The sequence below is a fragment of the Sus scrofa genome, chromosome 6 (genome assembly GCF_054392235.1).
Source record: "Sus scrofa isolate SSC_HxYL_T2T_F1_AM1 chromosome 6, Sscrofa_HxYL_maternal_Yorkshire_Landrace_v2.0, whole genome shotgun sequence".
Lineage (NCBI taxonomy): Eukaryota > Metazoa > Chordata > Mammalia > Artiodactyla > Suidae > Sus > Sus scrofa.
The window spans coordinates 72,127,324-72,155,230 of NC_139388.1; the positions used below are offsets into that span (position 1 = coordinate 72,127,324).

The window sequence follows — 27,907 nt, forward strand, 5'->3', positions numbered from 1 at the left end:
AGATCCAAGCTGCATCTTTGAATTACGCTGCAGCTTGTGGCAATGCTGGATCCTTAACGCACTGAGCGAGGCCAGAGATGGAGCCCGCAACCTTATGGTTCCTAGTGGGATTCGTTAACCACTGAGCCACAATGGAAATTCCCGGATAAAATTATTTTAAAATACATATTTTTAATTATAAAAATGGCAGAGCTATATCATAGAGAATAGAGACAATAAGAAAAACCCCTCACGATCCCCCAAATGTCATTTCTTGGGAGTATTTTACATACATACATATATATATATATATATATATTTTTTTTTTTTTTTTTTGTCTTTTTAGGGCCACACCTGCTGCTCATGGAGGTTCCCAGGCTAGGGGGTGAATTGGAGCTGTAGCTGCCTGCCTACTCCACAGCCACAGAAACACCAGATCCAAGCTGCGTCTGCGACCTACACCATAGCTCATGGCAACGCTGGATGCTTAACCCACTGAGCAAGGCCTGGGGTCAAACCTACATCCTCATGGATGTCAGTCAGATTCGTTTTTGTTGAGCCACGACAGGAACTCCTACATGTATTTCTTCAAAACGCAGGTTTTTATACTTAGATTTTTATACATCATGTATGAGAAGTGAACACTGTAATTTGGAACCATCCCCCACCCCAAAGTGACAAAGAAAAAAACTTTTCTTTTTGTTTCTAATGTCTGTGACTACCATAACATTCCACTGTGCAGACACAAAACAATTATTAAATATCCAACATTAGCGCATTTAGGATGCTTCCACTTTTGTCGATAATAAATACGTTGATCCAGTGAAGAATACCTTCACACATACAGCCTTTTTGGCATTTAGTGTTATTTCCTTAGAACAGGTTCCCAGAAGTAAGATTACTGGGTCAAAAGATGCAGACGTTTTTTATGACTTTTAATATATATTGTAAAATTGCTTTTCAAAAGGATTACATTGATTTTCAATGTCACCAGCACTTGTAAGAATGTTTCACCACACAAGTCGTCAACATAGGGGCTATTGCTAATCGATAAAATATTGTCTTCTAGTTACTAAAATTTTGCATTTTTTGACCATCATCAAATTAAAGTGTGTTGAAGAATAAGTGCATAATACAAAACATTCTTTTGGGACATCTTTATTTCCGGAAAACTTAAGACATTTTCACTTGCAAAGATGAGAAAAGGGACATAGGTTGTTAGGATCGGCACAAAATTCATTTTGACGATCAATCTTTTTTTTTTTTTTTTGTCTTTTTGCTATTTCTTGGGCCGCTCCCATGGCATATGGAGGTTCCCAGGCTAGGGGTCGAATCAGAGCTGTAGCCACCGGCCTACGCCAGAGCCACAGCAACGCGGGATCCGAGCTGCGTCTGCAACCTACACCACAGCTCACCACGGCAACGCCGGATCATTAACCCACTGAGCAAGGGCAGGGACAGAACCCTCAACCTCATGGTTCCTAGTTGGATTCGTTAACCACTGCGCCACGACGGGAACTCCGTGACGATCAATCTTGATGCCAAACTACTCAAACGAGGACCCTTCGCGGATGCTGCTAGTTGTCATCACTGGCAGCAAAGTACAAAATAAAATGTAGAGGAATGAAAGGGTCTCCCTGCAAATGGTACAAGACCCACACAGAGGGGTTGGAGCTCGGCTTCTCATTCAACTTTTCTTCCTTTTTTTTTAAACTTTGAGGTTTCAGCCCTCTCCTTTGTTTCCGATATTACCTGCCCACGTGCACAAGCCCTGAATTTTTCTGGGAGGGGGCATTTCATCTTTGCCATCTCATCTGGCTTTAGGCTTCTCTGTACAGTGTGTATCAGTCCACTAGGTGTGGACGGAATTTCAGAAAAGCTGCAGCGGTGTGTCTGTCTCCCCCGCACCTCCACCCCCCCGGGACGGATCCTAACCCGCTTCTGGGATCTCTCTCCTGGAATAAAACCTAGCTGGTCTCCCCACCTCGCACGTGGCGTGAGTGCAGCGGACGCTGGAATTTTTCTTTGGAAGAGCCACGAATGTAAGCCTAGGACCGAAGCAAACTTGGCTCGCCTCGCTCTCTGAGCAGGCTCACCGAGGCTTAACATTTCTCTAAGATTTCGTTCAGCGGCCTTATCCTGGGACAGCCATTTATGAGTCATCGGCTCTGCGGGTCACATGGCCAACGTGACCAAAATAAAGTTTCAGTATTTTAAGCCGCTAGAAAAGGGGACAACGGAGCACACCGGGGGCGGGCCTCGGCGGACACCGGCGGCCCCGGCACCCGCGCTGGGGGACGCGGCGGCGCGGCCCGGGGGGGGCGGGGCGCCGGTGACCGGGGTGGGGGGAGGGGAAGGGGCGGGGCCAGGCGGGAGGCGCGCCCCTCCCCCACGGCCCGCAGCGACGCCCGGACTCCTGAGCCGACCGGCTCCTGAGCGCAGCGCCCGGCCGACACCAGCCGCGAGGACCCCCGGCCCCCGCTGCCCCCCGGAAGCGGCAGGCTGCGGGATCCCGGAGATCCCGCCGCCTCTTCTCGGCCACCGGGACCCCACGCGCCGGCAGCGGCTTCCCCGGGAACGTCCTTCAGCCCCGGGAGCACGCGGGAAAAGCCCCAGCGCGCCAATGAGCGAGCGCCTTCCTCATGACGGTCACGCTCGGGGGCGGGGCTTCCCTTCGCCGCTCCCGAGTTCCGGGAACCCCCTTTGATTGGTCTGGACGGCCTGGGAAACACTGTAGTAAAGCCCAATCAAAACGCCACGTCTCGGCCTCGAGGAAATATCCCGTGTCGGCCCCTTCCTGATTGGGCAGTTCTTTCGGGCTCTGGCCACTGGAAGGCTTTGTTTAGGTCTGGAAGGCGGGCTTTCCTGGGAGTGGGTGGGGAGGGGGCGTTGATTCCTGACCAATCCTTTCATTCCGTTGGGTGGTGACCAGCCAATGGGCCGGATGGATAGGACGCTCCTCCCGGAGAGTAGTGAGACCCTTGGTGCGGGGCGATTGGTGGCGGGACCGATGAGTGGCAGCCGCACGGCCCAACGGGCGCAGTGCGTGGGCCGCGGGGCGGGGCCAGGGCGGGTGCGCGGCGGCGGCGGGGTGGCTGGGCCGGCGGCGGCGGCGGTACGAGGCGCGCGCTCGGGGTCCCGGTCGCGAGGAGGAGGAGGATGTGGCGCGCGGAGGGGAAATGGCTGCCGAAAACAAGCCGGAAGGTAAGAGCCGGAGCGTGAGGGGCTGGGGGCGGCGCGGCGGGCGGCGGGACCCGGCCCCGCCGGACATCCCGGGCATCGGCGGCGCCGGGCGGGAGCGCGGGGGCGCGGCGGCGGCGGCGGCGGGCGGGAGCCCCGGGCCGGGGAGGGGGCGGCGGGGGGGGCGGAGCGCGGCCGGGTCCTGAGGTGACTCGCGGGGCGGCGGAGCGCGGCGCCGCACACCCCCACCCGGGGGCGGGCTGGGGCCGGAGGGGCGGGGGGCCGGCGGGCGGGGGCCGGGCCCAGCGAGGAGGAGGAGCCGTGGAGGGAGGGCCGGCGCCTCCCCCACCCGGACCCGGCATCCCCGCCGCTCCCGGGCCCGGCGCGGCCCCCGCCCCCCGGCCCCCGACCCCCGCGCCGGGCCCGGTGGGGGCCGCGGGGCGGAAAGTTTATCCGCCTCGGGCCCCCTCCGGCCCCGCGCCCCGCTGCCCCGGGCCGGTCCCCGTTGGGGCACAGCCGGCGCTCAGCCTCGCCGCCCCTGGCTCTCGGCGGCGGGGCCAGGCGGACTCTGTCCAGCCTCACCCTCGAGCCCCGTGGTTGCCTCCCAGGGCCGGCGGGGGTCCCCGCGCTTCTCCCCACCAGGGGGACCCCCTCCTGCTGAGCGTCCCTGGGCAGTAGGGCCTCGTGTGACCCCTCCCCCTTCCCTTCCTGGGAGGGGGCCTGCGCAGCATCCCCGCCCCTAGCAGTCGCTCCCATCCTACTCTTGCCCTTGCACCCCTCGCAGCCAGGAGGGTGGGGTCTCCGTTTCCATGGCAAAGGGAGGATTTCCATCCTCCCTTGCCCTTTACCTTCCGTGACCCTGATCCTCCTTTGGCAGAGGGGTCCGTCCCATCCTCTCATCTTCGGTGGCATCTGTTGGGGCCTCTGCACAACATCTATTGACCCTTTTGCCAGGACAAGGGGACGCGGGCTACCCCACGTTCTTCTTCCCTCACCCAGTGGAGAGTGGGGGCCTGTGCAGCTCTGAAGTCATCTCTAAATAGGAAAGCTGATACTTCTTCCAGATTATGCATACTCTCCGCACACTTTCCTGGGTTAGGCTGAGCTCATTTCCTGAATACCCTTTGAGGTGCCCTCTCCTTCTTGGGGAGAAACCGGACCTTCCAGTGCTTTTTACCCCATTCGTGTAGTTCCCCTAACACGTCTCTCTCCTGGGGGTTTCTTGCCTGGGTGAGGGAGGTTGCCCATGAGATGTAGGGCAGGGCTCCCATTGTGCCTAGCACTTGAGTACGCCGAGGTCGCGGTAACTACTCCTATGTAGAGGGGGACCCGGGTCTCTCTTGCTTCCGGTTTACTCTTGCCCCTGGGAGGGGGCAGCACTCAGGAGTGGACACTCCCCGCCCCCCCCAGAAAGAGGTTCATGTGCCCTTGGTTTTCTGGTGTTCGGATTACTGTCTTCTGTGCAGTGAGAACCAGACTTCGTACATCCTACATTCAAGAGTCTTTGAACCTTCCCTGGAAATAAACTTCCCATTTCTTTTTTAAGAGAACTCATATCCTCCTTATGGCTTCTGTTTCCCAGTCAGCCATATTTAGTGAGCCTGTTACCTTGGCTTTTTCTAATTTTCTTAAACTGTATTCATGTTGGCTGGGTAAGAAGAAGCCATATGCCTTTCCATCCAGAAAAGGGAGTGTAGACACCCATGTCGCCCACGTGCCCTTCGAGAAGAGGTTGCTAGTGTGCTCCTTGTTGTACTAGAACCTTCTTTGGCCCCGGTGTTGTCTCTCCTGGGATCCAGACATTTCTTGCCATCTTGTAGGATTCAGGTGAAGGGGAAATTTAGATGCTTTTTATTTTTTTCTTTTAATTTTTTTTGCTGCTCTGGTTCTCTCTTGGCAAAAAATGGTGCTGTGCATTTGTTTATATATACACACACACAGGCACGTATTTATAGATGAAATCACATCCTTGACGTATGTCCAGGGAGTTGGAGGGGGTTAGAGGACTAGAGGTTTTGGGTGCATGTGGGGACCTCGATGTCTAAGGACATAGATGTGTGTCAGTGCCGTTGGTAACTCTCCCGGCTGGGAAGAGTCAGGAGGCTCGTTGATAAATGGCCAATCCTCAGTGCTCTTTCCTGTGCCATTTGTACCGTCCCGACTAAGCAGAAGGCCTTCCCGACTTCACCAAGTCCCCGAATGCGCAAGTGTAGGGCCCATGTGCCCTTGGGCATTCTGAATTTAGGGGTGCCGTGTTCTGCTTGATCTTCCTGGGGTGAAAAGTTCTCATCTTGACTTCTTTACTGCCGTGTAGGAGAGAGAGATTGCCTGTATTTTGGGCAAAGGATAGGAGCAGGTGAGAAGAATATGTGTCTCTGTGACAGAACTAGGAAGGAGTGGCCATAAATATGTCACTGTTTATTTCGGTCATTTAAATACTTGAGAGGTTGTGCACATTCGGAGCAGGTCCCGCAGGGCAAGAGGGTGGGAGGGAGGTGTCTCCAGGTGTTCTCCCAGTGTCACCCTTGGGGTGTTTGGCCACCGTTTCCCCTTGGCTCTGGGGTGGGGGACGGTTTGAGCCTCTTGGGGGGCAGGGCGGGGGCCCTAGGAGGGGCCTCCCTTCCCCTCCCCTCCCCTCCCCTCCCCTCCTCTCCCCTCCCCTCCGGCAGCTCGGGATGGTGCTGCTGCCACTCAGCAGCGGAGTCTCACTTGAGAGACTTGGGACGGGAGGGGAGTGGGGCCTCCTCCTCCCCCATGGGCTCCATCCAGACGCTGGGCTTTTGGACGCTGACGTGCTTTTCCAGTCAGGAGACTCTCCCCCTGGATCCCTGCGTCCGGAGACGGGGTCATCCGGAGGCTTCTGCTTCGTTTCAGCCGTTGATGGCTCAGTCAATATTGAGTTACCCAGTGGCCAGATACCCGTTGTCAGAAAGTTGTGCTTTTGACCTCAATTTCCTTTTTTTTTTTTTTTTAAAGTTTTTATGCTATTTCTATTCTGTCTGTGTCTATATTCAGTTGATGGATTGTGTATTTTTAGGATGTAGTATTAGTGACCCTGGGAAAACAAGCGTTGACTACGGGCTGTACGCGTTGGAGTGTCCCCAGCAGAGTCGTCTCCTTCCGGGCAGTGGGTCCTCTCCTGCCCTGGCCGTGCCACCAGCTGCCTTTGGGAGTTCTCCCTGCCCACTGGGAGCTCCGTTCTGTGGGCAGTAGGAGAATGGGGAAGGTTAAGGAACACGCCCGAGGTGAGTGTGCAAAGTTAGGTTCCTTGTTTTGCGTTGATACGGTTGTGCTTTCTGTGTCACCTGTCCCCATAGAGTATCGGAGATCAGCTTTTTCCTCTTGCTCTTCCTGTGCGTGGTCAGCCTGGATGGCCTCTGTTCTCTTCATGACTTTTCTTTTTTGTGTCTTTCTGTTAGAACATCACACTCCCCTCCCCCCAGCTTTTGGGACAAGGTTGGGTGACCCATGGGACATCTCCTCTCTTGCCTGTGGGAAAACCTGACTTATCCTGTGTCTGTGAAATGTTGGGTTTCTCCATCTCATTGGTCCGTGGACTCAGAGTGTTGACAGGTACACAGCAACCTCTACTCAAGGTCAGATTGGGTCGGATTTTCTTTTTCAAAGAGGAGCCCTGCCCTTTCCTGCACCTTGGGATGTGTTTCTATACCCTGCTTCTCCACATTTCCCTTCTCTTTAGTTTTGAGGCCCCCCCCGCCAGTAACCCTCAGAGTCAGGGGGCCTTATTTTAGTTTTCTGTTCGTGCTGGATGTGGCCCCTGTGCCTGGTGGGATTCTTCTTTCTGGCTGCTTCTCAGGACCCCCTTTCGTGGCTCAGTGTTCCTTCCCTTCTTCATTCCTCCGGGCCGTTTTTTGTCTTCCATTTCCTGAGCTTCCGGGAAAGTCCTCTCTGTGTGCAGTTGTACTTCCTTCTGCTGTCCTTGTGGGAGAAGCAGCAGACGGGGATTCTCGGGTTCTCTTCCTCTCCCCTCCTGCTTGTGCCTGTTGCCTCCTTGGTGGGACCTTTGAATCTGGTGTTTTGGAGAGAAGTTGTTGGGACATCCGCATTCCCATCCCTGAGCACATTCGTTCTGAGACCTTCCCTGAGCCTGGGCAGGGGATCGGGGTCGGGGTCGGGGTCGGGGTCGGGGTCGGGGTGGGGTGGGGAGGGGTTGTGAATTTGCTTGGACACTGTGGGGGTCTTGTTAGCCTTTGAGTGTGAGCGACATTCCCGTGCATCTTGGGCCTGTCTTTTTATACGTTCCTGTGCGGAATTCTTTTCTGAACTCGAGCTGTTTGGCTTGCAGTCTTGGAGAAAGACTCTCTAATAGTGCACCATCCCATTGAGCTTTTCCCCAGCCCTGCAGGAGTGGGGGCGTGGGAGAGGGTGGAGGGCGGACTGGGAGAGGCATTTAACAGCTTTCCTCCTGACGGGGTGTGTGGGTGTGTGTGTGTGTGTGTGTGTGTGTGTGTAGAAGAAAGTAGTCAACCTTCTTTCTACATGTCTAGGTAGAACTTTTAGGGCGTTTAGATGTGTGGTTGGTTGATCCCTTGTGTAATGTTCGGACAGCAGCGTGCGAGGTGTTGTATAGACACGAAATCAAATAAATATGAAGGAAGTGGTAGAAAAATAATGTTCTCTTGTGATTAACGGGTATATCTCATATTATGAGATAGTAAGGACTAGATGAGCTGCCATTATGTGTTCGCTGCCCTGAAGGGTTATGTTTAAGTTTCCTGCCTAATTGCGTGGCCCATTCTTAGGCTAGGTACAGTATAACGATCACAGCTTTTGTTTATTCTGTGACTTTTCATTTTCACACTTTTAATGGTACCGTTATTTGTGTCTTTCTTTCTTTTTTGGGGGGGTAAATAACCTCAGGTGAATTTGGGGTGTAGGTTTGACTTAGGTGATGGCGACGGTAATGATAAAGAACCACCCTGAAAGAAAGAACCCGAGATGCACTTTTTCTTTTTCTCCTGTGTTAGGTCGGATTTCCCCTCTACCATGTCTGTAGAAACCAATTCTGAGAAGTGTAGAAACCAGCTCCTGTTTAGGGTTGTTGTGATAATGGAGTTTGGGATTGTCCCTTCATGTGAATACGTGGCTGCGTATTTTTTGTGGTGGCAGGTGTTGCGTGTTTCTTGCATATTTCCAGTACAACAGACCATTTTCTAAAATGCTCTGTATCTTCTAGGATCACTTACCGTGACACCATGACCTTTTTTTTGTTTCTTTGGGGTGTTCTGGATGACTGACATCCTACCTACTTCTTTTCCCGTATAAAGAGATTTCTCTATTGCCCTTGTCATTATTATTATGAGAGATATTTGTAGATTTTATCATGGGGCCTTTTGTCATTCAGTAAACACCATGCTTTGTGTCCTGTAGTTAGAGGCAGGGGTACTTCTCGTTTCCCTAAGGATGGGGAGGTAGAATGGGATTTAAGCCACAAGCAAGGGGTGCTGGTAGTATTTCTAGCTGGATAGCATCCTGGGTCAAACACTGTCTGGGGCTTCACCAGGATTTGAGAATTTTATTTTGGGGGGGTGCGTTTAGCCAGCTTTCATTTAGCCAGTTGTTTTGGCTTGATAACGACGCATTTCTTTGGGCAGAGCCAGCAAGTCTACTGCTTCATTTGGGGCCCTTATTCACAAGGTCGTGTGGGGTCTTCTAACGTTGCTTGGCCTCTTGTGGTTCTGTGTCTCGTCTTGGGTGTGTTTGCGGGTGACGGAAAGGAGTGTTCTGGCCCCGCTTCTCTGTCTGAGCGCGTGGTCGTTCACCCCTGGTGTTCCGGGTTATGGGGTGTCATCAGTGTGTTCTTTTTATTTGTTTTCTGACTCCCTAGTCAGGTTCAGGGTACAGCTTGATCAGACACTCTCAGATCCTTGTGCCCATCCTTGTGTCCTGTGATTAAGATGTGGTACCATTCTGTCATTCGAAAGAAGGACCTGTCAGCATAGCGCTGGCCTGTGTATTTGCCATGGATTTGTAAGGAAAGTGTTTCTCTGTGGACATGGACAGTGGGCAGCAGTCCTTGATATTTTTATCACGTGGGGACGGAGTAATGGGTGGTTTTTCCCTCCCCCCATCAGTATGCTGGCTGTGTATTTCTAAGGTTCTGTTGCATCTTTCTGCTTTGAATGCCTCTGCTTGTAGAAGGTCATGGGCCTCCTTGTGTAAGGCTTGGTGACACTTCCTGAGCATCCTTTAGTTCATCACCCTGGACCCCACTGCAGAGAGAGGCCAAGTGTCAGCCCCATTACTCCCCTTTGCACTTTTTTTGGAGAGGGTTGTTCATTTCCTTGCAGCCGATTGACGTATCCTGAGACGGACGACTGGAGGTAGTTTGGATGGGTCCTTCTCCGTTCACCCCGTGTTTTGCTCGTTCTGGATGGAGTTGTATGTTCTCTTACACACCGTCCCTTGCTTATCTGGAAAGGGCAGTCACATTTTATTTACTTTTGTCACATTTAGCGAGGCCTTCAAAATCTGCCACATGTCCCTCTCTGAGACTGTCGGCAGAGGGTGACTGCGAGGGCGATGGGCTGGTTTGGGGCTCTGCTCCTCGCTGGTGCCCTGATTTTGAACCTACACGTATACAGAGTGACCTGCTTTGCAGCAGTTACTTGGGACTGAGTTCTTAACAGTTTTAGACATGTTACTACCTGGACACCGATTAAGTGGCATTACTCTCACCAGTAATCTCACTTCCTCTTGTCATCCAGAATATTCCCCCCCCACCCACTGCCCCCCAACTAAAAAACAGCAGTCATAGCAGAATCCCAAAAAGCAGACCGTGAAGGCCAGCTCTGACTCCTCCTCCTCCGGGGTTCCGCTGCGGGCTTTGGCCTTGTTAATCGCTCCTTTTTGTGTCTTCTGCGGGGCTGGCAGGCAACAGAGAGCATTGGGTCGTTTCACAGGCTGGCCCTGGTCTCCTCCGTCTTTCCTGTCACTTACCACAAGGTAAGAGTGTGTATTCAGGCGCTTAAACACGCTTGCAGAGTGCATTATTTTTCCTCCTTCGTTTCTGCCTAACCGTTAGAATGAATACTGGAAGTGGCCTTTTCACGATGATAGTAAATTGCTCTGTCCCTACTTTTGTGTCTGACATCCGAGAAAACAGGGAGCCAGCTCCCCAACCCAGCAGAGCAACGGGTCAGGCCTGGCCTTCCTCTCTGTAGCCTTTCCGTCATTGCCCAGGTGATTTGTTCTTTCTAGCATCTGTAACAACGATGAGCCAGAGAGTTAGCTGATCTAATCTTCTTCCCAGCATACATCTCACAAGATGTATCTAAGTTACATTAGAACCACATGCAGATACAAGCAGAGGTACTCCTGCAACTAAGAAGAAAGAACACAAAGCTTTTTTTTCTCGTTTGGATAAACAGGTATTATGTCTTCTTCCTTCGTCAATGCCAGAAAGCATTTCTGAAGGTATAGCAGTACAGTCAAGGATTAGTCGTTTTAAAACTTAGATTTGGCTTTTAATTCTTATCTGCTGAAAAGTTCTTCTTGAGAAGGTTTGGGCCCCACGGGTTTCCTGGGGCACATGGATCTCAAACCATTCGGAAGCAGTAAGATGAAATGGGTACAAAGTGTGAAATGATCAAATAGAAAGAAAACAGATGCCATAGTGAAGGGCAGACCTGTTTATTGTTAAAAATCATCCCCGCAAGAGGGTTGCCGGCTTGAGGTCAGACATGCTAAGGAAACACGGAGTGTTGGTATGGTCACCGCGTGGGCATCAGCGCAGGCGCTTGGAGCATGCGGACCACGCCCCCGAGGGGGGTGCTCAGCCTACCATGTGGGGCCGATGGGATATTTCAAAACAGCAAGTGGTTCTTCTCTTTTAAAAAGTAATCGAAAGAAAATACGCCTTAGCGAAGAAACGGTGAACGCTCATGGAAGTTCGGCAGAGTGAAACATGTAAAAAGTGAGGATTGAAGATGAGGATTTTATTTGAATCCACCAGAGGGTAGTGATGCTCTGTCAGAGATCCTCGTGGCGGAAACGCGAGAGGATCTCTTCTCACGTTTCTTCCAGGGGCAGATGGAACCGGTACGTTTGCATTTTCACTTAATCAGATCTTCTTGGTAAAATGTTTCTTGGCAAAATTGTTTACTGCTTAAATGAAAACAAAAATCCATTTGGGGCGAATGGCTATTTTTAAGCCACAGGAATGGTGAAGAGAGGCTGTCCTTGGAGTTTTGGAGAGGCCGCCGAGGATCTGAGGGTCACTCATTTTCTAAGAACGGAGTAACCGTAGATTTCCTGGGAAACGTTAGGCATCTAGGAATCAGTTCCTTTGAGCGTTCTGAAGAAGAGGATTTTAGTCAGTTGTGTCTCAACTTTACAAAAGTTTGCATTACTGGTTGTATTTTCAGTTCTGTCAAGAGATGAAAAATGTGAGCTGTCGACACGCTAGCTGTTCTTAATAGTTCTAAGTAAATCAAATTTTTGTAATTTTTATTAGTTTATATGACATCATTAGATAGAAGGCATTTCCCCCCTCACGTGAAAAATTCCAGTAGCTTGCCTGACGTCACTGAGTTCCACCCCGTTATATTCAGAATTGCTTAAAAATTAGGCACGGTTTGGCAAGGCCAGGTAGTTTTTTAGGGAAAAACTAAAACTATATTATGTGCTCTTTTTTGAATGTGATGGCACGTGGTGGGAAAAAGATTAAGATGGGGCTGGAACAATGTTCTGCTTGTTTAGAGGCACAGTTAACTGTACCTTTTAAAAATAGTGCTTTTAACAGTGATATGAAACAGTTGCATTGTTTGGAAATTAGGATTGTTCCTGGCATATATATTGTGTATTTTTGATGTTTGGTTTAGGGAAACGCTTGTTTTTATTTATTTATTTAAATGATTTTTATTTTTTTCCACTCTAGCTGGTTTCCAGTGTTCTGTCAATTTTCTACCGTACAGCAAGGTGACCCCGTCACACGTGCATATATACGTTCTTTGGGAAAAGCTTGTTAATGTAGCTCCTTCCTTTTCTTTCTCCCCCTCCCCGCCTTTTCCCCCTTTCCATGTTTTGAGCAAGGGCTTTTTCTCTCTTGCATCCTTCATTGAATGACTCGTGACCTCACACCCCAAAGATGCACCATTGCTCACAGGCCACCCGAAGCTCTGCTGGGGCTGCACTATGACGTCAGCATTTTCATTCATGGATTTGATTCTTCTGCATCTCTTTTCTTGTTCTGTGTTCCTGAGCGGACTCCTGGCAGGTGCACAGATCACTTTACCATCAGTCAGCCCATAAATCAGCAATAAAAGGTAAAACAAAAGATAAGACGCTGGAGTTGTTCTGAAAGAGCCGTGGTTGCTCACGCTGATTTGCATCAGTGTAGTTTGGACAAGGTTTCTGGCGAAACAGATTGAAACCTAAAAACAGTCAGTTTAATTATCTCATGATTTTGTGGATTGAGCTGTGTTGTGAACATATTGACACTACATTTTTGTTCTCCCATGAAGTTCAGAGTGTTGTGCTGTAGCTCCTTTGTTAGAAAGTAGCGTTTCTGTTGTAATTGGACCGAATCGGAGGATTCTGCTTTATTTCAGAGACATTAGGCCTGTGGATTAAGTTATATTCTACTCAGATTACCTTGGGAATGCCCTTGGATATTTTGGAGGGGGAGGGCATTCTCTTGCTCTCGAAATATCTTAAATAGCTGTTGCTCAATGCTTAGACCTGCAGGATGTTGTGATGGTTGTAGCACATGCCGTGCGCGTGGCAGCCTTTGTGCCGAGTGAGGGTTCATCCTCCTGGTCTCACATGCCTGTAACTGTGGACTCCGGCGTCTCCTCTGGGGAGGTCACTGCTTGTAATTGAGCCCCACGTGCGTGGAAGCAGTTCTGGAAGGCGCCTTGTTGGGAGTTTGCCTCTGCAGGGCCGCCTTTGAGGCTGGGCCTCCGGCGTATGGCACCTTTCAGGCCTCCTGGAGTTGATGAATGGTGAGCTTTAAAAAAGTTCATTTTCTCTGGTTTCTTGGGGGTTTGTTGACTTCCCAGTTATTTAATTGCCAAGAAACATCTAGAAGTAAAATGTGTTATATTTAGAAGTCATTTCAGCTCAGTTACAGTTTATGGTTAGAGATGATTCAGGCGGCAGCCGTTTTGATTGATACCTGGTGATACTCCTGAGATGACTTTTTAAACCTCGTGACAGCTCCGAGATACCGTCTCTTCCTGGCCTTAATGAAACGAGAGCTTTGCGTTCCTTTAGGTTGAACCGAGTTCTCTGATGGGGAACAGAGACTTGTGGTCTGTTATTTTGCTTTCTCCTTTAAGTAGATGCTCTAGGAAAAAAACATAGGCACGTAGACATGAATAAGCATTTGAAGATGACTTAAAGGACGTTTATTATTTTCTCTAAGATCTAAATCACTTTTAAATTATTTAAATATAACTTCCAGGAAGGAATCTCGTTGTGAATACTGCCGAAGAAAGGAATATTTAATGGGAGAGGGTTTCTGTAAACATTCCCTAATTTTTAAAACCGTGTGCTACTAGGTAGCGCTGTAGGATTTATGAAAAGTTATATATGGTTTTGATATCAAATTTCAAAATGTTGGGAAGTCTAGCTGAAGTGTCAGCATTGTCATTTCTGTCTTGGCCTGAACCAAGCAGTGCCAGGGCTTGCCGAGTCCTCGGGCCACGAAGGCTTAGGTTTCCTGTAGGGCTTTGAGAAGAAGCCCACTGTGATTCCCAGCCGGTCCTCTCTGAGTAGCCAAGAACGCTGGCAGATGGGATCCAAGACCCCAGTTAGAGGTGTGTTTTCTGCTGTCCTTGCTGTCACTCCTTTAGGCCAGGTGCTAGAAGCTTCTTTCGCTGGCTGGCCTCGGCGGGCCTCTCTTCCTTCCCAGATGCTCCTCCATCACTCTGCCTCTCACCTCGCTTTTCCTAGACTTGCGCTCTCGTGCAGTTAGTCGGGAGTAGTTTTGCGGGGGTTCACGTGTTGGGTAAAGGGTAGTCCTGGTGAGCCCTCTAACGTCCCTCCCCTTCCTCCTGAAGACGGTGGGGCAGGGGTGGGTATGTGGGGTTTCATCGTGGGGCTGGCTTGGCTGGCGGGCAACTGGCCCGGTCCATACAGCTCTGCCTTTCCCTTTCCGCGTACCTGCTCCAGGTCGAGAGGTGACAGGCGGGCTGAAGCCACCCTGTGGGAGGAGTTGGAACCCCAGTCACTGAGCGGCCTCCTTTCTGGCAAATGGAGAGGGTTTGATTTTTCACATCTGACGTGCTGCGAGGAGAAATTGTTAGAAGAAGGTTGTTGGTGTCGTTCGAGATGCGCAGGACCTGAGTGTTCGTCCCGCTCGGCTCTTCCCGGTGACGCGTTTCAGGTCTTTACTCTGACGTGAGTGAGAGCTCAGAGTTTCGGAGAATCAGACTGAGATAGTACATGAGTACCGGTGCAAAAGGGTGTGCTAAGACCAGGCTTTGAAAGTGTAAGGTAGTGCTATTTAGAGTCCTGTGGCTTTTGTGTCCCGACTCCGAAGTCTAGAGCGTGGTGATTGCCAGGCGGCTCCTCTGAGAAGCCCGGGGCGACTGGGGCCTTGGCCGTGTACCCCCTGGGCTGGGCAGGCCTGGCCTTCGCAACGTTTGAGGGCCAGTTAAACTTCCGGCGTCTCCTCCACAGTCCGCCTCCTCCTTCCTGCCACCACCGCCCGCCGCCGGGAGGGGTGCCGGCTGAGTCGGTGGGGGTGGCTCCGGCAGAGCTTCGCCTGGGGGTCTCCTCCTCCTTGACGTCGTTAGCGCCGCAGGCCGTGGTGCTGAAAGAGGAGCCGGAACCCGCCGAAGCTGCTGAGTGGTACTCAGCGTGGTTGAAGTACTTGTTTTTCTTCCTCGGGGTCCTCCAGAGATTGATCCGGGATTACTCGACCAAATTCAAGGCCCGGAGAGTCGCTCCAGGCCTTCGGGGAGGCGAGAGCCAGCCGCCCCTCTCCACGAACCTGATTATTCCTCCGACGACCTGCCGCTGCTGCCCGCACGGGTGTCTTCTGATGCAAATCTGGTGATAGTGGCAACCTTTCCGACTGGGTTGAACATCCTTGACAGCTGCTATCTGTCCTTTCCAGGTATTTTTAGCCTCCAGCCTCTGTGGCCACGTCGAGAGGAACGGAGGTGGATCTGGCGGCTCTGGTGCTGCTCCGAGTCCTCTGCTCCCCCGTTCCAGCCTCCACAGCACCGCTCTCAGGGGGGCTTTGCCTTGCCATTTGATGGGGGAGCACGGACCGACCTCATTTGTTTAGGAAGAATGCAAAAGTCATGATTTTCCAAAGGCTTTTAAAAGTCAGCAGTGGCGAGAGGCGACAGTGCGCAACAGCGAGGACGTACTTGATGCCCCTGGATCTTACGCTCAGGGAGGGCTTCGATGGCCAAGAAATTTTCAATTCAAAAACCCTCTCAAAATATGTATATGGCAATATTGTCATTACCCCGGGTTGGCAGGTTGTGCCTTAAGTAAAGCTCCCGTCCCCTGCCCGGCACACACACGTGCAAGGAGTGCAAATGAAGGATAGTCATCAGCCTCTGAGGTTCATTTATCCAGAAGGTGGACACTGGGACACTCAGGCAGGGGTTGTGGGCCCTGCTGGAGCTGGAGCAGGTTTTTTTTTTTTTTTTTTGTCTTTTGTCTTTTTAGGGCTGCACCCACGGCATATGGAGGTTCCCAGGGTAGGGGTCGAATCAGAGCTGTAGCCCCAGCCTACACCACAGCCACAGTAACGCCAGATCTGAGCTGCGTCTGACCTACACTACAGCTTACAGCAATGCCGGATCCTTAACTCCCTGAGCGAGGCCAGGGCTTGAACCCGCAACCTCATGGTTCCTAGTTGGATTCATTTCCGCTGCCCCACGACGGGAACTCCAGGAGCAGTTTTTATTGCAGGAAACACAAGCTACCCAAGTTGGGTTAAGCGAAGGTGGTTTTTGTGTAAGAAGAGCAGAGGCAGTCCCAGCCAACCAGAATGGAAGCAGAAGTGAGCCAGGCGGTCTGGGGTCTGGACCTGGCGCATCTGGAGTAGACCTTTCCTCTGGATCGCTCTGACAGCTCCCATCTGTGCTGTTCCCTCCATTTCTCCTTGCAGACGAGGCTTCCTCTTAGGGTGGCTTCCTTGCTGCACCGTAATTTGCCCGTAGCTGTGCCCTGCTGGGGCCCCAGGCATGCTCCTGCCCGGCCTGATTCCAGTTCCTGGGCTCGAGGTCGTCTGACTCCAGCGCTGTGGTTTGTATTGCAGACGCTCAAGGTGAAGCGTTGAGCTGACCCCTCTCAGCCAGTTGCTTTGTTCCCATAGGCCCGTGTTCACCCTGGTCTGGTCGATGCCAGAGGGATCCGCCAACCTGCTGATCACTTTAAGGGGCCTCCAGAGAAAGGAGATGGTGGCAGAAGGGAGCAGGGGGCCTGATGCTCAGACTCTTGTCTCCATCAAACAGCGTCAAAGAGTGTTGACTTCAAAATGGGTTTCTTGTGTTCACCCGCAATAGCACATGTTCACTGTAGCTGCAGACAGGAGGCCCGCATCCTCAGCCCGCTGCCTGGTGTGGCGGTACCTCAGCAGGGGGTGGAGGGCCTGTCCCAGGCTTGAGCCCGGAGTGGTGGGGAAGCAGGCCTGACGCGCTGCAGCCTGATGGTCTGCCCAGTCTTCGCCCCCGTGGCTGGAAGGGGCACCAGGCAGTTGGGGAGCCGCCGGTGTCTTCCGAGGTTTCCCCTGTTCGGATACTTGGGGGCGGGGACTTCCTTGCCTTTCCCCTTGTGGGGGACCACGAAACTGAAGGGTCCGGTCGCCTCTGAAGATGGAGTCTGGGGAGGAAACGGGAGCGGCCTCTGAGCACGTGTGGCTTCCTGTATCACAGCCGTTTGTCTTTCCCTCTGTATCCTGCCTGCATTGCATCTCAGGTGTCTCTCGATTTCTCATCATAGAAAGAGGAAACAAAATTAGCAAACAGCTGGAAGGCTGGACGAGCACTAGCTTGGAGGTCTGTGTGGAGGGCCGGTTGCCAACACACCTTTGACGTGTGACTAAACAGCTGCTTGGCGACCATTGTTTCCTAGTGATGACCTTGAGTCTATTCACAGAGCAGTCCTTCCGTGCTCTGCTTAACACAAAGGAGAAGTGTAACATGCTTTAAAGAAACATAGGCATCAGAGCGGTTTTAGTAGTTAAAGGGATTCAATTCCTTTTTTAATAACAGCTATATGAAGTATAATTCATACACCATACAATTCACCCTTGTGAAATACACAAATAAGTGGTGTTTGGCATAGTTAGAGTAGTATAACTCGCAGCACCGTCTAATTCTGTAGCATCTTCATCACTCCAAAAGCAACCCCTGTGCCTGCTAGTAGCCACTCCTCCCTCCCCTCTGCTCCAGTCAGTCCACTGATCTGCTCTGTCTTTCTGGTTGTGCTTATTCATGGACTCCTGCAACATGTGGCCTTTTGTGACTGGCTTCTTTGCCTTAGCAAGATGTTTTCATGCACCTTATAGCATGTATCAGAACTTCATGCCTGTTGTGGTGGAATAATACTGTTTTCTAGAGAGATCACATTTCTTTATCTCTACACCAGTTGATGGACATTCGAGTTCTTTTCATGTTTGGCTACTGTAATCCGTGCTGCTGTGAACACTTGTGGACGTGTTTTTGCTGGACATACGTTTTCAGTTCTCTTGGGTGGACACCTGGGGGTAGAATTGCTGGGCCACGTGGTCACTCTGTGTTTAGCTTTTGAGGAACCGCCAGACTGTTTTCCAGAGTGCCTGCATCATGTTACATTCCCGCCAGCAGTGTTGGAAGGTTCCAGTTTCTCCACGCCCTTGCCAGCACTGGCTATTACCGGACTGTGATTATAGCCATTCTTGTGGACGTCAAGTGGTACCTTACTGTGGTTTTGATGTACGTTTCCTAAAGGCTCATGACACTGAGCATCTTTTCTTGTGCTTATTGGCCATTCGTGTGTCCACTTTGAAGAGACGTCTAAGGCCCTTTCTGCCCATTTTTGAATGGAATTGTTTGGTGTTGCCTTTTGAGTCCTAGGCCATCATCAGTTTCTTGTCAGATGCATGATTTGCAGACATTTTTCTCCCATTCTGTGGATTGTCTTTTCACTTTCTCATTGGTGTCCTTTGAGACGCAAAAGATTTAAATTTTGGCTGAGTTCACTTTATCTGTTTTTTCTTTTGTCGCTCCTAGATCAACATAGTGAAGAAACCACTGTCACAGTTAAGAAACCATTGCTTAATCCAGAGTCACGCAGATTCATACCTACGTTTTGCGGTCAGAATTTTATAGTTCTGATTCATTTCGGGTGGATTTTGGTACGTTGGGAGGTCGGTAGGCTTCTAACCGCCTCCTTTCGGTGGCACATCCAGCTGTCCCCGTGCCGTGTGTGGAAAGGACCTTTTTCCACCTGTCGCAGTGTCTTGTCACCCTTGTCAAAAGTCACCTGACCAGAAACGTGTGGGCTGACTTCGGACTCTCGGTTCTAATCCACTCATCTGAACATCTTTCCTTGAGCCAGTACCACAGGGTCTCAATTACTGTAGTTTTGAAATCAGGAAGTGTCTGTCCCCAACTGTTCTTCTTTTTCAAGATTGTTCTGGCTATTCTGGGTTCCTTGGCTTGCCACATGAATATTAGGATCAGCCTGTCAGTTTCTACAAAAAAAGGCAGTTTTGGTGTTGATTGGGACTATACGAAATCTGTGGATCAATTTGGGGGGTTTAAATCCTTTTTATGGATCTGCTATTTGAGAACTAGTACTGGCTAACCCAAGCACCCAAGCATCTTGCCTTAAAAAAAAAAATTGTTGTTTTAATTTATGAGTGCAGTAGGCTGCCTTGTTGAAAAACTGTAATTCACTCTTAGCCTGGAATTGGACTTTTCTCTTTCCAAGAGAGCAAAAATTTTCTCACAGAGCCTGCATCGGTTGTCTTCCTGGAGTGTGTGTTCTTTGGATGTGAGAATTTGCTGGTGCCTTGAATGTTTAGGAAAAATGTGGTATTCAGTTAACATTCATTTTGATTAATAGAGAATTAACAGATTCCAGATATAAATATTTAATTATCAAAGAGTTAAGAGTATGTTACAATAGTATTGTGACATTAAATCTTATGTAACTATTATTATTGGAGGAAAATACTTTAGGGTCTTGTAGTCCTGTGGCCATGGGACTCTTGCTTATTGTTATACTCTAAGGCCGTTCATTTATTCAACAAATAATAAAGTACCAGGCCCAGAGAAGCACAGGCATAGTCTCCGTCTTCAGAAAGCTAACGGGGACACCAGCATTTGTCAAGGTGCCATGTGTGATTACAGCCTGTCCCCAGTACTCACCTTCGTGCACCATCTCAGGCACGTGCTGTGCCTGTGCCGGCCACCGTAGTGCATCGTAAAGAGGCGTGGCTAGGAGTTCCCGTTGTGGCCCAGCGGTTAATGAACCCGAATAGCATCCATGAGGACGCAGGATCGATACCTGGCCTCGCTCAGTGGGTTAAAGATCCATTGTTGCTGTGAGCTGTGGTGTAGGTCTCAGGTATTGCTCGGATCCTGAGTTGCTGTGGCTACAGTGCAGGCTGGGGGCTACAACTGTAATTCGACTCCTAGCCTGGGAACCTCCATATGCTGTGGACAGATGCGGCCCTAAAAAGACAAAAAAAAAAAAAAAGAAAAGAAAAAGAGCTGTGGCTAATCTGAAAGATTGGAGGAGGCTTCTTGAGCAGACTCTGGAGGGAAATGGGAATTCGTTGAGGGACGAGTGCAGGGAGGAAGTTTTAGGCACTTGGGTGGCTGGTCGGTGAGATACGTGGGATCACTCTGGTTCTGTAGCTTTGGGACAAACCGGACATCTAGACTCTGGTCTTTACCCCTTCTGGGCCTCGTGACCTTGAGCAAGTGCCTTAACCTTTCTGAGCTTAGTTACTTGCTGTGTTTAGTCTTACGAGGGAGGCCGTGTGTAGCCATTTGTAATTTAGAGATACTGGAGACATACAGAAATCCAGGCTTTTGATGGATGGTATTTATAGAATTCAAAAATAATTATTTGTTCATGACCTTCTCTGGTTGTTTTCTTAGGAGTGCAATGCTGCTGAATTGAATATTTTCTTGAGCATTTTTCCTAGTCTTTGAAATTAGGATTCACTTTCGTTCAGAACACTCCAGAAGCTTGCAGCCTGCAGGGGAGCAGCTGTGGATGTAACTGCGTCCAGGCAGGTCCTGTTGAATGCTGGAGTCAGGCACTAGGAGGAGCTGGGAGGACTTCTGGAAAGAGCTAGAACTTGCCCTGGCACACGTGGTGTGTGGTGGAGACATTCCGAGCAGAGAAGATGGAGCCCAGGCAGAGCCAGGTGCTGGGAGGAGGCTGGGGTTCCTGGTGCAGGTGGGCAATGAGCCTGGAAAGGTGGGCAGGGTCAGGATGTAGGTGCTTGGACAGTCAGAGGCGCCTGCCTTTTATTCTCGCTGTTCCAGAGAGGCTTTTAGTTTGTTCTTTCTGTTTTATTGTTTTTTATTGCCGTGAGCTGTGGCGTAGGCCAGTGGCAACAGCTCCGATTCGACCCCTAGTGTTGGAACCTCCATATGCTGCAGGTGCAGCCCTAAAAAGACAAAAAACCGAAAAAAAAAAGGCGGAGGAATGGGATGATTGGGTAGAGCCAGTTCTCTGTGAATGTCACCCAGGAGGTGATGTGCGCTGTACACGAGGGGCCTTGACGTGGCCCCCTTAACATAGGTCCCTCTTGAGATGTTCTCTCCTATTCGATGCTAAAGACTGTGTTGTAATTGCCATTGATCAACCCTTCCGCCTTTTGCTAAAACTGAGCTCTGTGTCGGCAGATTCTTGGCCAGGGGAGCTGTCTGCCCTGCCTGCCTTAGGATGTTGCTGAGGATCAGATGAGGCAATTCCTGTGGAAATATTTTGTGGACTGCAAAGTGACTTGCAAACCAAAGGCATTAACTGTGCTGCTTTCCGCCCTGGTCGGTGGAACACACGGACCGACACGTACATTTGCGTCATAACCTGGGTTCATTATGTTGCACCTGAGTTCCTGAGCTGGGCTTTATTTAATACTGTGATATTTGTAGGACCTTTGGAGTAGACTCTTTGCTTTTGTGATACGTGACCCCAAATGCGACACCTTTCAAGTCCTCGTATCCAGTTTTTATTGTTTCCTAAAAATCTGTCCTTGCTGTCCCTCGTCACTCTTGCTTTTCCTTATCTGTCCATCTCTAGCTGTCCTTTTCCCGTCTGATCTGTTGCTTCTGATCTTTTCTGAGCTTGGCAACCTGATAATTAAGCCTATTAGAACTGTGAGCCTTAAACAGCAATCAAGCCAGGAGTGCGGCTGGGAGAGCCCTCCACAGTGACGGACGTGAGCCTTTGTGCGGGGACAGATCGCTCTTGGCCCCAGCGTGTGGCTCGGCTTCCTTCCCGGCTGTGGCTGGACCGGGCTTGGGTGAGGCCCACAGCCCAGTTCCATTCGGGGGAGCCTGGCTGCCATTTCTTGGCTGATGCCTCATTGCTTGGCTCGGAGGAACAGTGATGTTGTGGTGAGCTTTTAGTTTGGGGGGCAGTAGCATGTAATGGTGGGTGATGGGTGGCCTGTGGTTCGTGGACCAAGAAAGGTTTAGGAGCAGGAAAATCCTCCCACCAGATCAACATCCAGGCCTGTGCCTGTGCGGTGGTCGGGCTCTTGCCCTTCCCTTAGGCTGTGAGCGCCCAGCGTGGCCGGGCAGGTGTTCCGGCCTGGTCCTCAGGGCCTCCCTGTGCTTTAGCTTTCCTGTCAGAGCAGCTGGTGAACTTCTTCTGCCCAGACGTTTGCCGTGGTTCCTTGTGGGGGAGCGTGGCTGCGGTCATAGGGAGGGAGCCTGTGTTCTGTGGAAGGCAGGAACTCCTGGGGTCAGGTAGGGCGACCCGCCTCGCTTCCCCCTCTGCTCACTCCTGGCCGGTGGCCCCGGGCAAGAGTCTAGGCCCTGCCGTGGGCTCTCCTTTTCCGGAACGGACATGATGGGTCGGCTCTGCTGCCGATTTCACATATGAAAATGCCTGTTACATGCACGTAACATCAACTAGAATGCCTAACTTATTGGGCTGAAGTTTTACAGCCATTTTTGAGGAGTTAAAAAAGTTATCCTTAGTACTAGTGATGATAAGTGCTACTAAAACAGTGTAATATTAAATTTCCTAGTTTTTTCCTGCATATGTCCTACTAGAATCTATTTATACAAATGACATTTAATAAGTGCTCCTTGATTATTTCAGAATACCAAGTATACTGACGTCCTAGCTAAATTAAATTTATGAAAATTCTAATGACACTGTGATTCCTATCTAGAGAGAAGTTTTTTTTTTTTTTTTTTTTATTCTGAAATCACTTTACGCTTTACATGAATCCCTGATAGTAACGAATCAATTAATGTGATTTCTCAGGTTATCAGTCAGGCTTGATATATTGTAGTATTAGTTCCGGGGTGAGCTCCTTAGACCTGCAGCAGTTCTGTGGTCTGTCTTAGCAGCTTGTTTGCTTTTGAACCCGATTCTTGGTATCGAACTCCATTTGAGAGCCTAGAGTGGTCCGGGCCCCCATTCCCTTCAAGGTTAGCCTTCCGCCTCCGGTTGTGTGGCCCTACTAGGAGGAAGTCGGCTCACGCAGTCGTTTGTCCTTTTTTTTTTTTTTTTTTTTTTTTTTTTTTGGTCTAGGGGTCGAATCGGAGCTGTAGCCACTGGCCTACACCATAGCCACAGCAACGCCAGATCCGAGCCCTGTCTGAGACCTACACCACAGCTCACGGCAGCGCCGGATCCTTAACCCACTGAGCAAAGCCAGGGGATCAAACCCGCAACCTCATGGTTCCTTGTCGGATTCGTTAACCACTGCGCCATGACGGGAACTCCAGTCGTTTGTCCTTTTAACCTGAGTTCATGCTTTAAGTTTGTCTCTTTCCCATGGGAGAGTTGTGAGGGTTCTTAGAGTGGCACTTGTAGTATATTTCATTTATGTGTGTATGTGTGTATGTATGTATGTATTTATTTTTTGTGTTTTTGTCATTTCTTGGGCCGTTCCCGCGGCATATGGAGGTTCCCAGGCTAGGGGTCGAATCGGAGCTGTAACTGCCAGCCTACGCCAGAGCCACAGCAATGTGGGATCCGAGCCGCGTCTGTGACCTACACCACAGCTCATGGCGATGCCGGATCCATAACCCACTGAGCAAGGGCAGGGATCGAACCCGCAACCTCATGGTTCCTAGTCGGATTCATTAACCACTGCGCCACGACGGGAACTCCTCTTGTATATTTTAAACTGCTCCAAAAGAGATAATACGTGAGCACAAATACCTTCCTACTCCTCCGTGTAAGTCCCCCCACTAACCGTTTGTGGCTTGTGTTTAGGGTGCGAGCTGGCCTTCCAGCCTCGGGGGGTCAGAAGCCCGGTTTCACGAGGCCTCCAGAGCCTGGTCCCTGCTGGATCCTGTGGTCTTTTTTTGCTGAGTGGGCCTGTCCTCTCACCACGCAGGGTGGCCCTGGCTCTGTGGTGCCGGAGATCCTGCAGAGTATTTTCACGCCCGTAGTTCTCCTCCCTGGTTGAAAGTGGTTATTGTCTCCTTGCCGGGTGGTTCAGGGACTAGGGGATGGGTAGCAACTCGGGGTGGCCTCAGGAGAGGGGGAGGGAGTCCTTCAAAAAACCGCTGCTCTTTAGTAGACACACCCTCAACAGGGCAAGAGCTGGGACCACTGCTTTTCCTTTCCATGGACTTGGGGGAATGTCATTCGTCCATGAATTCAACAAATATTTGAACTTGTGTTATGTGCCAGGCATTAAGGATCAAGCACCGACAAAGTCAGACATCCCTTCAAGGATGCCCTTGATAGAGTCTTATTCTGAGATGTTAGAAAAATAGTTATCAGAGAAGAAGAACTGCTGGGTCGGGTTTAGATGTTAAACAGCCTTCGGGATTAAAGGTGGAGGTTGCAGGTTAACAGAAGACATTTCTGAAAGGAATGACTCTTCTGTAATTAAAACAAAAGCAAAACACCAGTTACAAATGGCGTTGTGGCTGAGACTGCTAGCTGGTCACGAAACCTGTCTCCTCCTCTTGGGCAGGTAGCCAGACTGCATTTCCCAACCTCCCTTGCAATTAGGGGTGGCTTCGTGGCCGTATTCTAGCCAATGGAGGGAGAGCAGAGAAATGTGCCACTTCCAGGCCTGGCTGGTAGAGCCCTCCAGGCACGGCATCCGTGCCCTTTCCCTCTGCTGGCTGGTGCAGGAGAGCCCAGTGACCTGGGGCGGCTCCTCCCTAGGATGGAAGGAGATCTGGGGCCAGAGCCGCTGCTCGGAGGAGAGCTGCCTACTGATCTACTGTTTTGGACTTTACACGAGCAAGAAGTAAATATTTATGGTATTTGAGCCATGATACAGTTTGTTCTAAGAGTTAGCCTCCCTAACTAGGCACGATGCCTAGAAGGCTAGGCAAAACTGGTGAGTTAGTGAAGGTGCCGAGAATGTCGGCCTCTGCCGTTATGTTGATTATTTATAAGTCGTGTTATGTGTAATGATCAGCGAATTATAATCATCAGTTTAAAACTCTTTCACAATCTTTTAAATGTATCACTTCTAATTGATGTAACTGGTTTATGGCATTCGATGTGGCCTCTCTCCGTCTGTGTTTTAATAAGCTGTGTGGGTCCTCACTTCGCTTTAAGGGGACTCTGTGGAGACTTAAACATTGTCGGTCCTTATTTCAAAGAACTGTAAATACAGTTTTCATCCTGCAGCTTCTCTACGCAAAAGCCTGTAATCACTTCTCATTATATAGCGTTTGGTTTCATTTATTCCATCACCCAAAACTATATATATTTTTTAGACAGGTAAAGCAGTTGTGGCTGTGTGTAGCACCCTGACCTCGGTTCTCTGAAGGGAGACAGAATGAGTAAAACATTTTCTGTGCCACCAAAGAGTTCGGCCTCGGTACAGATAGTTAACAGATAGTTACTGAGTTACTGGACTGCTGTCACCTTGCTTCAGCCTTTAGTAAATCGTGTATTATTTCTTCATTATTATTATTATTTTTTTTTAGTGTTGTCTCCAATTAAATGTGCTTTTTGAAGGCAGGGAATGTCTTTTGAAGAGCTTCTGTGGCCTCTCTTGGGCACTGCCAGCAGACACTGAACACTCAATTGAGTAACCATCCCAGTAGCTTCTTTAACTTTGTTTGCCTGTGCGTCCTGGTGGAGCCCTGTCTCCTAGCTTGTGGTAACAGACAGAGGGACGTTCTCAGTCTCTTAGGAGTTTGTGGAGTTGTGCAATCAGGAATGCTGGGACCAGGGGGATCTTTTTAAGACACTAATTCCTGGAGTTCCCGTTGTGGCTCAGCAGAAACAAATCTGCCTAGTATCCAGGAGGACATAGGTTCGATCCCTGGCCTCACTCAGTGGGTTAAGGGTCTGGCGTTGCCATGAGCTGCGGTGTAGGTCTCAGATGACGCTCGGATCTGGAGTGGCTGTGGCTGTGGGGTAGGCTGGCAGCTCCAGCTTTGATTCTAACTCCTAGCCTGGGAACCTCCATATGCTGCGGGTGTGGCCCTAAAAAGATAAAAAAAAAAAAAAAAGAAAAAAAGAAAAGAAAAAAGAAAGATCTAATCCCCAATCTTCTAGATCGTCTAGTTCCTGATCCTCCAGGTGTGACCATGGTACCGCTCATGTCTGTGTGTCGGAGCCTGAACGACCCTCCAGTGAGCCACCTGCACCCTCTGGTCGGAGGTGCGATGCTTCGGTCAGCCTCCTGTTTCACTCGTGAGAGAAGAGAGTCGGAGAGTTGCCAGAGTCACACAGCTGTGTATTGTGGTGGATCCCATCCATGGGTGCATTTGGGGTCACCTGGGGGCCTTTAGAAGATACTGATGGCTGGGTTCCAGCCCTGTATATTCTGGCCTAAATGGTCAGGATTGCAGCCTGGGCGTCAGAACCTTACAGATCTCCCTGGATGATGAAGCAGCCAAGCCCAGAGACCCTCAGCCTCGGTGCTGAGAATCCTGGTCCCTTCCCTCTCGAATCAAGTCGTCCCTGTGCTCCCTGCATGGGCGACCTCCAGAAACAGCTTCCCCTCCCTGATTTTTCACACGGGGCGCCTTCTGCGTGTTCCCCTCGCAGCATTCATCCCACCCAGCACCCACCTTCCCGCTGGCACGTGCCCCTGAGCATGGGCCCTTTGTCTGTCTTGTTCATGGTGTCTGGCATGGGTGAGGTGCTCCTGGAATATTGTAAAAGGCCCTCATGGAAGGCATTGCAAGGAGCAGGGACGTGCCCTGGGGGAGGGAGGCACGGGCTCTTCAGATGCACCAGGAGGGCCGCCCACCCCGGTTGGTGGAGGCTCCCGAGGGGTGAGAGGTCTGAGTCAGACCTAGGAGTCAGCAGGGAGGCCAGCAGGAAGGCTTGAACCCAGATCTGATGTGAGAGCTGTGCTTTTTGCCCACTGTGGGGCTTGTCCCGTGGACAGGTCAGCCGAGCGCCCCAGGCCTGTCTGCAGGGAGTGGAGCACCGGGCCCAGCTCTCCAGACTCGCGCCTGTCCCTCCACCCCACAGCCAGTCTGGCTTTTAGACATGGTCTCAGGGGACCCAAGCTCAGTCTGGCCCCTGGGGGTTGATACCAGGCAGCTGTTGCCCATGTGCTTTTGCTGGTGTTGCTCTGAGAACCTGGTGCTTTTGAGGATAGGATGAGAATTTGATTTCACTCTCAACTTCTGTGAGTGAGTTTCTTTCTTGGTTAAATGAACTATTTAGACTTCATTTGTGATGCTAGTGCTATTGAGAAATCATGGTTGGTTCATGGTATTTCTGTAACTTTAATTGTTTTCAACATTTAATTTTTTCACTTATTGTTATTTAGTATATTTTATCATCGAGCTTTTTCCCCCTTTTTTAAGGTTTTATTGTGAAATATAGTTGACTTACAGGGTTGTGATAATCTCTGCTGTACAACTATCCTCAAACTTCGAAGGACTTAAAAGACCTTTTTTGTGAAGCCGTTTGTGAGTGTGTCTCTCTGTGCATTACTGGTTGTTGAAACTTTTGATAAGACCATTGTTCAGATGTCTGGCTCAGAGGTAAAGCTAAGCTATCTCGTTTTGGTAATTGGAAGCCAGAAAATGTTAAGACTTGAACGTAACACCTTCTTTTTAACATCGTAGAATTTCAAGTTTCAGTTTGAAACCACATTAAGATGAGATGTTGCATGGCTGTGGTGAGAAGGCTGTTGCCGGTGACTCTGGCAGATGTTACCCCAAATCTAGAATTCCACACTTGTAGTCAGGCCAAGAAACGAATTTTCCAAAGGAGCGGGAATTCTGAGGATGGTCCAGAGTTCCTGGGGAGGATGCTCAGGCCCAGGTTGCTGAGTTAGTAATTAGCGCTACCCATTCGGCCAAGTGGGAGGAGGACTATAAACGTCCCGGGACCAAAAGTTTCCAGAAACAAGAAGGAAATATATATACGTAGGAGCAGATGGTTGACCTGGTAGCTCGGAGTCTACCTGCGGGAAAGATACAGTCTCTGGGGAAACCCTGATCATGGATTTAGATCCATGAGAGGAGAGGAAAATTAAAAATTCATGGAAGCAAGTTGAGTGGCACAAAGAAAATCCAGGCCGTCATCAGTTTATTCTCAGAAATGTCGCCATTGTTAAAGGTTGTCCTTATTAACATGGCGACAGCAGCGATTTCTGTTTGACTGGTACTTTGGAGACGAAAGCAGT

At 50.3% G+C, this 27,907-nt stretch overlaps 1 protein-coding gene across 30 annotated transcripts in view; it reads left to right on the forward strand.

Moving 5' to 3' along the window:
• Window positions 1-3,061: 3,061 nt before the first annotated feature.
• CAMTA1 (calmodulin binding transcription activator 1) overlaps window positions 3,062-27,907 on the forward strand; it is an 861,094-nt gene continuing 836,248 nt past the window's right edge. For 7 of the 30 annotated variants that reach the window (XM_021097508.2, XM_084962651.1, XM_084962659.1 and 4 more), the window contains exon 1: window positions 24,227-24,544. In XM_021097508.2, the coding sequence (XP_020953167.1) occupies window positions 24,329-24,544 (216 nt within the window). In that variant the 5' untranslated portion in view covers window positions 24,227-24,328. Of the gene's footprint in view, window positions 3,184-6,196; window positions 6,405-24,223; window positions 24,545-27,907 lie in introns of those variants that run through there. The other 23 variants (XM_084962661.1, XM_084962660.1, XM_084962649.1 and 20 more) reach the window with 7 other exon arrangements.